Raw genomic sequence first — 14156 nt, forward strand, 5'->3', positions numbered from 1 at the left:
GATAGAAATTCATATCAAAACAAAAATTAGTATTATTTTGGCTTCTTTGCAAAGTACTAAAAAATTATTGGTTTGTATCTTACATTATTTAGTTGTGATGCAGCTCCTGATACAGAATCTTCAAAAACTGTCTATGAACCTATATTAGTAATCATACTTGCTTTATGACTACGGACACTATAATGGCAGATCCTTGCAGTGATTAAATAGTATAGTTAACATGTAAAAGGCTAAAAAAGTCAGAACCATACTTTTCATACTTCAGGCAGAACGATTATATCAACTCAAACTCTGGATAAAGCTGTTCAACATTGATAACCCCAGGTTAGTGTTTTAACACTGAGATGCCACAGGTAACAGATAGGAAAACTTATTGTTGACCTATAAACACCTTCTAAACTCAGCCTATACTAAATAAGTGACATTTGACTCAAACTCAGGAGATTGCTAGGGAAAGAAGACTGAATTAGTTCTCTCAAGCAAGCTACTTGACTCCAAAAGCCAGTGCTAGATCCTTTATAGTTGCTCTCTCACAGAATCCTTGAGGCAGAATTACTACCACATGCCTTTCTCTTTATACCAGAAGATTATTCAAGACAGTAAGTTTGAGAAGTATTCATATTTTCTTCCTCTTCATTATAGCTGTGGGAAAACTCACGCTGAGGACAGGTGTGGCACCCATGAGCCAGCATACATCTCTCAATTGTGTTGTGTGATTTGCTAATAATACATCAAAAATGTTTTTTGGAGTCTTCCGAGGTGACTGGCTATGATTACATTCACTCATATAAAAGATAGGTTTTTTTCATTATTATGATCATTAGGAAGGTGAGTTTTTATCATTTGTCACCATAAGCAATTGTAAATAAAATAGAATAAATATTTATGCAGAAAAATACAAAACAGTACAATTTTATATTTATCATATTGGTGGGCATTTTTCTAAGTGTAAAGACAAAAGAAAACACAGCAATCTAAAAGATAAATTTTATCACAGAATTCAAACTTTCTCTTTTTTTTGTCCTTTGGTGAGGAAGATTGTCCCAGAGCTAACATATGTTGCCCATCTTCCTCTTTTATTCTTTTGTTTTTTTCTCCTCAAGGCCCCAGTACATGGTTGTGTATCCTATTCGTAAGTCATTCTAGTTCTTCTATGTGGGATGCTGCCACAGCATGGATTGATGTGTGGTGTGTAGGTCCATGCCCAGGATCCCAACCAGTAAATCCTAGGCCACTGAAGCAGAGCACGTGAACTTAACCACTTGGTCATGGGACTAGACCCTCAAATTTTTTCTAAGTCAAAAAATAACTAAAGCTTGGGGCTAGTCTAGTGGCATAGTGGTTAAGTTTGCATGCTGTGCCTTGGCAACCTGAGGTTCACCGGTTCAGATCTCAGGAGCAGACCTAGCATCACTCATCAAGCCATGCTGTGGAGGCATCCCACATAAAATAGAGGAAGACTGGCACAGATGTTAGCTCAGTGACAAACTTCCACAGCAAAAAGAGGAAGATTGGCAACAGATGATAGCTCAGGGCCAGTCTTCCTCACACACAAAACAAAAACCTAAAGCCAAAAATTGATGATATATTTAAAGAAAGGATAATAAAACTATTAATTAGATAATTAGATTATAATCTAACTAATAATTAGATTATATAAATGGATGTTTTAAAAAACATACAAAGACTACAAAAGATAAAGGAATGGCGTATATAAATATATTATTTACCACAAAAATAACAAAATTGAGATATTAGTCAAACTGATATTCAAATACACATTAAAATAAATAAATATCTAAATATATGCACATCTTTATATTTATATGGATAAACATATATGAGTATATATATGAATATATAAATCTGCTTAAGGGACTATCATCAAGGAACCATGCCTGAGGAGACTAATCTGCTTGACAAAATGCTGGACTGTAACGGATGAATCTTTGGAGGGTTTTGGAAAGAGTGAGTATACTTCGCTTGTAGGATGGAAATATTTGGGATCTATGTTAGCCAGCCTGTAAGACAGTCCCCCAAAATGGTCACCTCCTGGTAGTCTCCTCCAACACTGAATTAGAGCTGACTTGTGTGACCAAACAAAACAAAACAAAACAAAACAAAAATACTGTGAAAGTAACAGTTAGCTTCCAAAGATAGATCACAAGGCATTGGAATTTCTGTCTTTATCACTTGCATTACTCACTCTGGAGAAATCCAGGTACCATGTTAGCACGATACTCAAGCAGCACTGCAAAGAGGTTCATGTGAAAAGGCCTGAGGACTCATGCCAACACCCAGCACCAATTTGCCATCCATGTGAGTGACCTACCTTGGAAGTGTGTCCTCCAGCCTCGGTCAAGCTGCCAGATGACTGCAGCCCCAGCTGATACCTGATTGCAACTTCATGAGAGATCCTGAACCAGGACCACCCACCCAAGCCTATCCCAAATTCCTGATACACACAAACAGTGAGCAATAGTAAATGCTTTTTTTTTAAGTCACTAAGTTTTGGTCAATTTACTGCATTATTACAAAACAGCATTATAAAATTAATACTGATTGTGTGTGCACGTGTGTGTATGTATTTGGTTAGTTGTTGGGCTAATCTATCAATTTAATAATTACTCTTTCTTTAAGATTTAGTTCTTTGTGGGTGAACATAGTAATATAACAGGCCATACATTGTCTAAGGGCAGTATAAACCAATATAACCATTTTGGAGCACAGTTTTTCAATATATAACAGGAACCCTAAAATGTGTTATACTTGGACCCCTATCTCACACAATACAGAAAAATTGTTTCAAAATAGATCAACAATGTAAATATAAGAACTAACACTACAGAGCTCTTAGAAGAAATCATAGGGGTAAGACTTCATGACCATGGATTCTTAGATATGACACCAAAAACATGTACAACAAGAGAAAAAAGTAGATGTCATACTTCATCAGAATTTTTAAAATGTATACATTAAATGACATTATCAAGAAAGTGGAAAACAATCTACTGAGTGGGAGAAAATATTTGCAAATCATATATCTGATAGGGGTCTACTGTCTAGAATATATAAAGAGCTCTTAAACTTAACTACAAAAAGGGAAAAAAAAAGACAACTAAAATAGGTAGTGGACTTGAATAGACATTTCTCCAAAGAAGAAATACAAAAGACCAACAAGCATATGAAAATATGCTCAATATCCTTAGTTGTTAGGGAGGTGTACTCCAAAACCACAATAAGATATCAATTCATACACATTAGGACAGCTATAACAAGAAGAATGAAAATAAGAACTGTTGGTCAGGATACAGAGAAATTGAAACTCTTATACATTCCTGGTGGGAATGTAAAATGGTGTAGCCACTTTGGAAAGCAGTTTTGTGGTTCCTCAAAAAGTTAAACATAGAATCATCATTTATCTAGCAATTTCAAACCTCAATATATACCCCCAAAATTGAAAATAGGTACTCAAAAAATTCTTGTGCACAAATGTTCATAGCAGCACCATTCAATGATAGTCAAAAGGTGAAGAAACCCTGAATGTTCATCAATGGATGAATGGATAAACAAACATGGTACCTACATACAATGAAATATTATTCAACCATAAAAAAGAATGTAGTATGGATACATACCACAGTGTGTATAAACCTCAAAAACATTATGCTAAATAAAGGAGCCAGACGAAAAGGTCACATATGTTTTGATTCCATTTATGTGAAGTATCCAAAATAGGTAAATCCATATATAAGAATCAGATTTGTAGTTATCAGACGGTGGAGTAAGGGAAAACGGGAAGTGACTGATTAATGGGCATGGGGTTTTCATTTTGGGTGATTAAAATGTTTTGGAACTAGACAGAGGTGGTGGTTGCACAATTGTGAATGTACTGAATGCCACTGAATTGTTCACTTTAAAACTGTTAACTTTGTGTTAACTCTTACGAATTTCAGTTCACTTAAAAATTTTGCTATATCTTTTCACACAGAAATTCCATTTATGGATATGGATCCCACAAAAATACCAAATTCAGGAAAAAAGAAGACATACTCAAAAACAGTTACAAAACATTTTTAAACATGAAAACAACTAAGGTCCAACAATAAGGAGCATCTGTAAGTGGTTGGAATCTAGCCTTTGATTGTGTTTTCCAGTTCAGCTCACCTGCCTTACAAACAAGATAAAGACAAATGATTGTACAAGCCAGTTTGCTAGTATGCAACTACTACTTGCTAGCTGAAAGATCTTGGGTAAATTTCTAAATCTGTCTGATCCTGCACCTTCCAGCTTTTCTAAGATCGGCTTTCTCTTCTCTGAAATAAGAATAACAGTGTTTGCCTAAAACAATGCCAAATATGATAATTCCTATTTCCCTACATTTATATATAAAGAGAGATAAAAGGAATAAAACATATAATATACTTTTAGTGGATGTGTTTAGGTGGTTGGATTTTGTATGATTGTTTTTTCCCATCTCTGTTAATGGGCATTATACCATGCACGTACACACACGGACACATACACAAAGTAACCACGGCATTAAATTATTCTAAAACCATAAATGACGCCATATTGTTATCTCAGCATAAACCATATAGAACTGAATGGGATTCAAGTTCTTTCATAATTTGGGCTCAATCTGATTTACAAGTTTGTTTTATCTGTCAAAATTGTCAATCTGTGGGCTACTCTGAACTGACTTCTGTCCCTGGAAGACCTACTGCTGCCTCCAGGAAGTCCCATGTTGTCCCTCCACCTGCAATGTTTTTCTACTCATCGTTACCTATTTGCCCTTCAAAGCCCAGCATGTGCTTCCCTCTCCAACACGATTATCTCGAATGGAAAGTTTCTCTAGTCTTTAATATTACCGCTCTTGTGACACATCGTTCAATGCTGTATGTCAGGGATATAAGTGTTCGTGTCATATCACCACTACTTGATTGTATGTTTTTGAAGGAGATGGTTTAATCTTGTGTCTAGATGTGTGTACACACACACACACACACACATCCTGCATAATGTCTAGCCCAGTAGTTTGCACCTGATAGATGATAATAAATAAAATGAATAAATGAATGAAATTATATTAGTTTGATCATATTTTAATTATTAAATAGCTTCCTCTCACTTCCAAAGATTGATGTGACATAAACTATCTTTATTTTTCCTGAAGTTCAGCAAAAAATAAAAAAAGAAGGCAAAATATTAAAATTGGTCCATAGGTATATGTTTATGGTATTAGTTATATTCTCATAAAATCCTGACATATTTTAGCCAAATATCCAAAGTTAACCTATCGTTATACATTATATTCCAGAGTAGCTGTACCATTACACATTCCCAACAGCAATGTATGAGTGTCCGATGTCTCTGCATACCTGCCATCATTTGATCTAGTCACTATTTTTTAAATTTTATCCATTTTTTTTTGGTGTGTAGTGATATTCCATTGTCATTTTAATTTGCTTTTACTTAATGGCTAATAATGTTGAACATATTTTCATGAGCTTATTTGCCATCTGTATGTGCCCTTCAATGAAATGTCTCTGCATGTCGTTGCCTATTTTCTGACCATATAGTTGTTTTGTTCTGTTGTTTTTTTGTAACTGTTGAGTTTTGGGAGTTCTTTATATACTCAAGATATTAGTCCTTTTGAACATATGAATTGCAGATATTCCTTCCCATTCCGTAGCTTGTATTTTCATCATCAATACAGGGTCTTTCAGAGACCAACAGTTTTTCCTTACATACACTGTAATTTTAATGTACAGTTTAAGGATTCTTTTCCTAGCCCTAGGTCCCAAAGATTTCCTGCTGTGAGCTTTTTCCTAAAAGGTTTGTCAATTTACATTTTACATTTAAATCCATAATCTATTTTGGATTTTTATATAGTATGAGGCTTAGGTCAATGTATTTTTATTTGTTTGTTTGCTTATTTTGCTGATGGATGTCCAATTGCTCCAGCATCGTTTGTTGAAAAGACTATCTTTCCTCCATTGAATTATTTTTCCAGCTTTGTCAAAAAATCAGTTGGGCACATTTTGGGGGTCTATTTCTAGGTTTTCTATTCTGTGTCACTGATCTATGTGTCTATCCCTCTGTCAGTTCCATAGAGTTTTGATTATTGTAGCTACTGCAACCTGATATTTTTTTAACGTTCATTGTCAGCTTAATAGAGCAGTAATTTTAAGTTAAAACTCTTTAAATAAATAATGTTATTTAAAAATCTTTAAAATTTTATTCTAATATTAAAAATATTATTCTAATATTTTTGTTTATAAAAATCAAGTGTTTTTCTTACTATTACACGTGATTTTTCAAAGCCTCAATGAATAGAGATAACACAGAGCAAAACTTCAGGAAAAAGGCCACAACTTATAATAGCAAAAGATATCTTTGTTTACAGTCTCCCTGACTTTTTCAGTGTAAATTAATTATTTTAAATAGAAAATATGAACTAGCCTAAGCACATAGCACATCTTTACCCCAAAAGACTAAAAGCATCAAACAGAAGGTCCCTTCAACTGTGAAATTTCATGTGCTCAAAGGCTTTCAATGCATTATACGAGGCTTCCTGCCTTAAGCCTATAAATTTTTATTGTCTGTCTTAAAGCACATAAAACTTTCTTGAGTGATTTCCAATCATTTATTTTCTACAGAAACTAATCTGCTGAATTGCCTTTTCAAAATTTACTTTGCTTTTTAACAGTTCGAATTATATCTAAGTACAAAATACCCAACAACCATACATATTGCTCTAATCGTGCTATAGAGCTGACATGGAATAATGAAACACTAATTGCAATTAGAACATTTTATTTGTTCAGAATTGAATCCTTGGCTCACCACACTTTCAGAGTTTTCTGCAACCACAAGGCTATGTTCAAACACTACCAAAGAATCCAGTGATCAGAACCTGAACCAATATTTTCACCAGTCCCTTCCTATTGTACACATTGCAGGCAGCTCAGGGCACAGCCATTAGGAAGCGCCCTAATCTATACATAGATGAAACCCTCAAGTATATAGTGAAGTTTATCCTGAAAATGTCAAAAATCCTCATTTGTTGGATTTGCTAAACTCTGCCAAACTCCCCTCTAAAAGAGATGGACATGGACCAGCACAGGCACCTGGCAGATTGCCCCAGTTATTTGCTAGCCAGTTGTGGAAGAAAGGACATCATCTCCAAGCCTCTTTTATGCAATATTGGTCATCACTGTCCCCCTGCAGCTATTGAATATGCCAAATCTTCTCTAGGAGAGTAGATGACCAAGTAAAACTACGAACTATCACCTGAATGCATCACAAATAAAAGTATTTTTCAAAGAAGATCTTTCCTTTACCTGTTTGACATCATAGGCAAGAAGAACATATTTTAAATCTGGTGAAACTGAATATCTTGATGCTTTGAAAGTTACCTAGAAATAAAAAGAAACAACTGTCTTAAAAAGTTTAAAAACAGAGAGATTAAAATACATTTAGATATGCAAATATCAAAAAAAGATCTCAATTCTCATCATAACACTGTGAAACAGGCATTCTCATTCCTATTACAAATATATATTCACGTGTATGTATGTGTGATTAGGCAGATAGATAGAAAAACTTGGAGAAGCTATATTAAACAATTCATTAAGAAAACATCGCTAGCATGTCTTTTCTCCATGTTATCAGTTAATGACTATGCTACTATTTTCATTACGAGAAAAAAAAGGAAAACCCTTGAATTTTTTAAATAACAAACTGCTTTTATATTTGCATGTTGGATTGATCAAAAGGAAAAGAAATAGCCACATTTTGTGGTGTCTGATTTTCTGTCTCCATGCTTTTGTTTTCTTACAGGTTGCATATGTATATTTAAAAGAAGACATTTACATTAAAGACAGAATGTCTTTAAAGGAAAATTCTAGAGTGAAACAGATTAAAACACAAATACATAAATAATTACACTTGATATATATCTCAAGGTACATATATATATGTGTGTGTATATATAACACTACACTGTACTTGATTGACTCTGAGTCCATAGTTTTATCATTGAATAAACTTGATATTAGACAGAATTAAAAACAAAGCGAAGGAGAAATACATTGAGAGTAGAGAAGTGATTTTTTTTTAAATAGATTATATTTAATTTCATATATAAAGAGAAGGAAAACAAATTGACTTGACACATCAAAAGCCTACAAAATACAAACAAAAATATAAAATAAACTCTGTATGAATTTTAGGCAAACTAGTTTGTATGATTTTTGCAGAAAAATACATATATAAATAATTCTGTAAACCTTATGTCAGGGCAGTTTCCACAAAACTGTTTTCTCTGAAGAACAAAAAAAATTTCCTACTTAGAAATCCCCAAAACACAACAGACAGGAGAAGAAACTCAAACTAATCAATACTTGGAAAACTTTGCATGATATTGTAAAAATATATTTGGTCTTTTTTCCCTGGTTCCTAACACAGAGCTCCTAAAATGCTTGCAGTTTCCTGAGTGATGAGCGTCTTTCATAATTAATAACTAATCCTTTTGACCATACCCAGTTTATGCTAATAAGATGACACAAGAAGTAGGGTAGGGGAGAGCGGCTGGATAGCTTCTGGATGGGGGCTGGTCACCCAAGGAGCCAACCAGCTGATAAGAGGATTAGAACTTTCAACCCTATCCGGAGGTCAGTGAAGGTGGAAGGCTGGAGATGGAGTTCAATCACGTGGCTAATGATTTAATCAATCACATCTACATGATGAAACCTTGATGAAAACCTCTGAATAATGAGATTTGGAGGAACTTCCTTGTTAGTAAACATATCAATATACTAGGAGGTTGGCACACCTATACTCCACAGAGACAGAGACTGTGCTTGGGACTCTTCTGGATTTTTCACCTCTTGACCTGCCTCTTCATTTGTATCCTCTATAAACCAGTAATCCTAAGTATAGCACTTTCTGTGAGTCATTCCAGCAACTTACCAAACCTGAAGGGGGATTGTGGGAACCACCAAATTTGTAGCCAAGTTGGACAGAAATGCAGGTAGTATGGGGACTCAGGACTTGCAGCTGGGTATCTGAAGTGGGGGCAGTCCCTGAGTCTTTAACCTGTAGGGTCTGTACTAACTCTAGGTAGTCAGTATCAGAATTGAATTGAATTATGGGTCACTCTGTTTGTGTCAGAGAATTATTGTTGGAGTAACATAGTTTGTCAATCTCTGAGCCAGATATGCAAGAGACTGGAGCGGTCTGGGAGAAAATACCCTTATATGGTTAGAGTTTTTGCCTGCATGTGCATCCATCTTGTACAGCCCATGAATAAGACACTTTAGAAGAAGGTCAGAATTGTCACTGGCAATAATTCATGTGAAGGATTTTGTTTTTCATTTTTTCAAAAATCCATTTCAATAATAATGAGAATAACAACAAAACAATAACAATAGATCTATCATTATCTATCATCTATCATCAGCTCTGTAAATTGCTGATAACTTTGTAGTTTTCAATAATCCTCAATCTTCCTCATGACAATATTTTGAGGTAGGTATCCTCATTCTTTCTCTTCCTTCTTCTCTTGCTAACTTACTGTGTATTGAAACGATGGAAACTAGACTGTGGGGAATTTAGGGTGACATTGAACACAAGATCATCTCTCTCAAGATTACAGTACTAGAAGGTATATTGTTACACAGTAAGGGGACATTTATTGCTATTTAAAAATTGGTTAAGAGGGCAATGTCCCATGGGGATTAGAAAACTCTAATACCACAGTTCTTAAACTTTTCTCAAGGTCACAGATAAGCACACATAACCAAAGAATAGAGAAAGAACTCCTTTAATAAACCCTGCATTATCTCAACAGCAGGAGTTTCTTTCTATCAATTTGTTTTTTCTAAAGAGAGCTTCCCAATCTGAGTTGTTTAAAAAAAAATCTCAACACCCTCGTCCCCATTCACTCTCATGTGATGTTCCTCACACAAATTAACTTCACACGTTCACAGGTGCGTCTGTGCCTCCGGTAACAACGTTTTAGTATCTTTTGCAGTTCCTACAATTATCCAGTCTGGCACTTTATTAATTATCACTATATTGCCTCCAGCTTATGCGGCACACTAACTGGGAAACTTTTCAAGTATCTTTTGAGGGGCCCAAGCTGCTGAACCTTCTCTGAATTTAGAGAGTATTGAGCAGGTCACTGGTGCTGCAAAGAGACTTGCTGATAATACAGATATAAAAAACACATCCTTGCAGCTCAGTCAAGGGACATTGGAAGTCTCAGGCAAATCTTTCTTAGCATAAGCCATTAATGTTATCATCTGTTGCATCTGAGAGATTAATTCTTTCTAGCAGCCACAGGAGACCCCTTGGTCTACATTGACCCTAATTACAGACATTAACATAGTTCTGGTTGAGTCTTAACTTGATATGGCTTCAAATTAGTGTTTGGGGAGGTTGATTATTGCCAGTGATGCTATTATATTACCTACAAACTTAATCACTTAACTACTTTTGAAATAGAATAATGTAGAAATATTTTCTACATGTGTTTATTGGTATGATTCAGCAACGATGCCTACCAGTGCATTTTCTGACACTGAACATGGTACAAAGGGCATTAAACTGCATGAACTCTGCCATCTAGGAACATTTAATTAAAGCCAAGCAAGGTAGGATAAACAGAGGAAATTAAACATGCAGGTGGTTAACTAAATCAATTAAAGAACACAAGACATTCGATCAACTTAAGAAACAAACGCACGCTTTCAGGCAGCTTGGGAAGATTTTGTAGTACCTCATTTGTATGTATCATTCAATTCTACCAAAACCCATATATTGAACATTTGCATTATGACAAGCACTGTGGTAGACACTGAAAGTGCTATGAAGTTGAGAAACCAAATCCCCCAGAAGCTTTTCCTTCTCAAATTGGGCAGGATAAAACAACCACAGTGTTCCTCTGTAGTCCATGGTAGAGCAGGGGTTCAAAACCCAAATGCCTTAAGGGACTAAGAATGTAGTGGACGAAATGAAGCTGTCTGAGTAAATCTAGGGCAAATGGAGTAGCCAGGCTGCCTAAAAGGGGCAGTGGCCCTTCAGCTCCAGACAATCATTATTTTACAGGGAAGTGTATATAATATTTCTAGTTTTCCAAATTTTTTTCAAGATAAGCTAGAAGGGGGCCAGCCCCATGGCCAAGTGGTTAAGTTTCGGCACTCCGCTTCGTCGGCAGAGAGTTTGCCAGTTCAGATCCTGGGCGTGGACCTACACACCACTCATCATGCTGTGGTGGCAAGCCACAAAGAAGAACTAGAATGACTTACAACTAGGATATACAACTATGTACTAGGGTTTTGTGGAGATAAAAATAAGATAAGCTAGAAATCAAGACTTTAATTTACAATCTTATGATTTTAAAAATATAACACAATGCTTTTAAATATAATACGAGGACCAGTTTCTGCCTAGGAGCTACCAGTTTGCTAATTTTGGGTAAAGTAATAACTGATATAAGGATGAAGGAGGAGAAAGTATACAATGCTATGAGATTTAAAGAATAGAACAGTATCCTTCTCATATATTTGCTGGTAATATAAGTGAAAAATTCACGATCCAAAGTTTTTCAGTTAGATGAAATTATAGACTACATTATGAGACTAACCTTGATAAAATGCAGAAATGTTTAAAAAGATTCCTGGAGAGGTGGGGGCCAGCCTCATGGATTACTGCTAATATTAATAATGCACGTACTCTTACCAATACGAATATGGCAGAGCCAATCAATGTTTTCTGCATGGTGCAATTTAAAGCCAAGGAAGCAACAAAATCGCATTTGAATTTAGAACAACTACTCTAGCAGTTGGGTGGAAAATGATTTGAATCTGTTGACATTTTGAGGTCATGAGATGTGGTAAGAGGCTCTCATGACAATTCAGGCAAACATTATCAAGAAGTTAAGGAAGAAGCAAGGGCATAGAGATGAGGGGACTTATGCAAGACAGACTGTGGACAAAAAGATTTTAATGATTAGTTTGGAAGACAGAAAGAATGGTGTGTACTAAAGAATTCTGTGTTTTCAAGTGTTTATCATTAAGTGAATGTTGCTACTGCAAAAACAAGCATAATTTGAGGAAAATTTTAGACATGCCAATTTTAGACGTGTTATCGTTATAGTCCCTGCAGGATATCCTAGAGGGGATGTTTAGGAATTTTGTATAAAAGCTTGGAGTTTAAGAGAGAAATCCAGGAGCCTCAGCATTAATTAGTTCTATGGAATATTAGATGAAATTTTAAGTTCAATGCAAATCCATCTTCATCAAATAAAAGGCACAAAACCCCTCAAACAACGTTCTACCAGGGGCGGATCCATAACAATGCAGTCATTATTAGTATTGCTTACTATCACTTTTATTCTTTAAATGTGCATGTTTTCTTTCTCTTGTACTTTTGTTCAGCCTGCACTACTTGCTGCAGTATTTTCATCTTTCCCTGTTCCTTATTCAAATTGTGTTTCTCAAAAATATCGTTCTAATTCGCCCTCTTCAAGCCTTCCCTGTCCTTTTCAGCTCAAGCGATTCATCTGACCTCATATGTATATAATTACACGTGCAGTTCATCTAATCATTGATCACTGTTTCATGATTGCTCTTCTAGGTTGTTTGGAACTGCAATTTACATCTTTTATTGCCACAGTAATGCCCCTATTAAGAGGCTCCATTGCAATGATTCACTTCTGTCAGAAACATTATAACTAGAGGTAGAAATAAAGATAATGATGGTGTTCCAAGATGTCAGATATTGAAGATCATGGCAAGAAATCATTAAACACAAACTTAAATGTCAGAAGTGCCAGAAAATATAAAATATGCATTTGTATGACTTGAGGCTGAAAAGGAGTGAGTAAGAGGAGAAGAATAAGAGATGGGGTTAAAATTAACACAAGTTGGTAAGAAAACGTGGTTACCTTAAGATTGAGAAATGACAGAAGCACAGGCACTGTGCAGTTCAATTGAGTATTGTTTTAGATCTTTTAACAAGCTAATGATAAAAATATGTATAGGCGTCTCAATTTCCAAAAAATTACTGGTCCAGGAACTGGAGCTGAATAATGCTCTAAGCCTTAAAGTGTAGGTGGGTACATTTTCAACAGATAGAGAATGATGAAAACGAGAAAGTAGGTCTTCGTGGACCCTATGGTCTTTTCTTCCTGTGCCCTCCACCTCCACCCCAACAAACTTCCTGCATACACACACACACACACACACACATACTCACATCCCTTATGTTTAACTTATTTGCCCTCAAACTTCCCTCATTCCCCAATATCATTTTTAATTTACTGATATCTGAAAAAAATGTTTAGAAAAGTCATCTCTTATTCCAGAAAAAATAAAATATCAACTTTCCACATATGTGATTAAATATATACTATGAATGTTTCTTTTACCATGCAGCTTATAAGTGATCATGAAATAAGTATGAGGAAGGATTTTAGAAAGCCAGTTGAACTTATGGGGATGAGAGGAGGGAGAATGATTACTGTGCGGTTGATGAACAGTAAAAGGAGATCAAGAGAAGCCAGAGAAGACGACAACCAAATTGTAGTCCTTGCCAAAGATGGGTTCCCTGTCAAGCCTGGCTTCAAATGATAGGAACAAGGAAGAAGCAAATAGGTTCTCTTTTTATCTTTTAACTGTAAACAAAGCCATGATTTGTTTTTTATACCCATAATTATGTCTATACGCGAAGAACTGCAAAATCAAATCTTTTACCGTGTATTTTTTCTGTGTTCTCTTTTCCTAGCTACCCAGTTACTTAGAATAGTGCTTAAATTATATTTCTTTGTGATACCCATGACATCAATGTTGTATAAACATAATAGATGGCCTGTCTTCTTTATATTCTTGTCACCATGCATTTTATCGATACTAGAATATTTTGTAAAACAACTTGATGCAGAAAACACCATGACAGAAGCAGGTAGTTTTTAAAACTATTGAATCAGTACCTACTAACCCATGTAGAGTGCCTCACCTAGGTCTTTACTGATCAATAAATGTAAGGCCAAATTAACATTCTATTGATTTGGATCGTAGGCCACACACTAAAACATTTAAGAAACAATTTTTATTTTTAATAGAAGGTGAAAACTAATGATCTCTGAA

The 14156-nt window shown here is 35.2% G+C and overlaps 1 protein-coding gene across 4 annotated transcripts in view; it reads right to left on the reverse strand.

The window, feature by feature from the left end:
• Positions 1–14156, reverse strand: part of DPP10 (dipeptidyl peptidase like 10) — a 1237611-nt gene that overhangs the window by 279957 nt on the left and 943498 nt on the right. For all 4 annotated transcript variants that reach the window (XM_044769066.2, XM_070507564.1, XM_044769065.2 and 1 more), the window contains one exon: positions 7347–7421. In XM_044769066.2, coding sequence (XP_044625001.2) covers positions 7347–7421 — 75 coding nt within the window. The remainder of the gene's footprint in view (positions 1–7346; positions 7422–14156) is intronic.

The sequence above is a fragment of the Equus asinus genome, chromosome 4 (assembly GCF_041296235.1).
Source record: "Equus asinus isolate D_3611 breed Donkey chromosome 4, EquAss-T2T_v2, whole genome shotgun sequence".
NCBI classification, from domain to species: domain Eukaryota; kingdom Metazoa; phylum Chordata; class Mammalia; order Perissodactyla; family Equidae; genus Equus; species Equus asinus.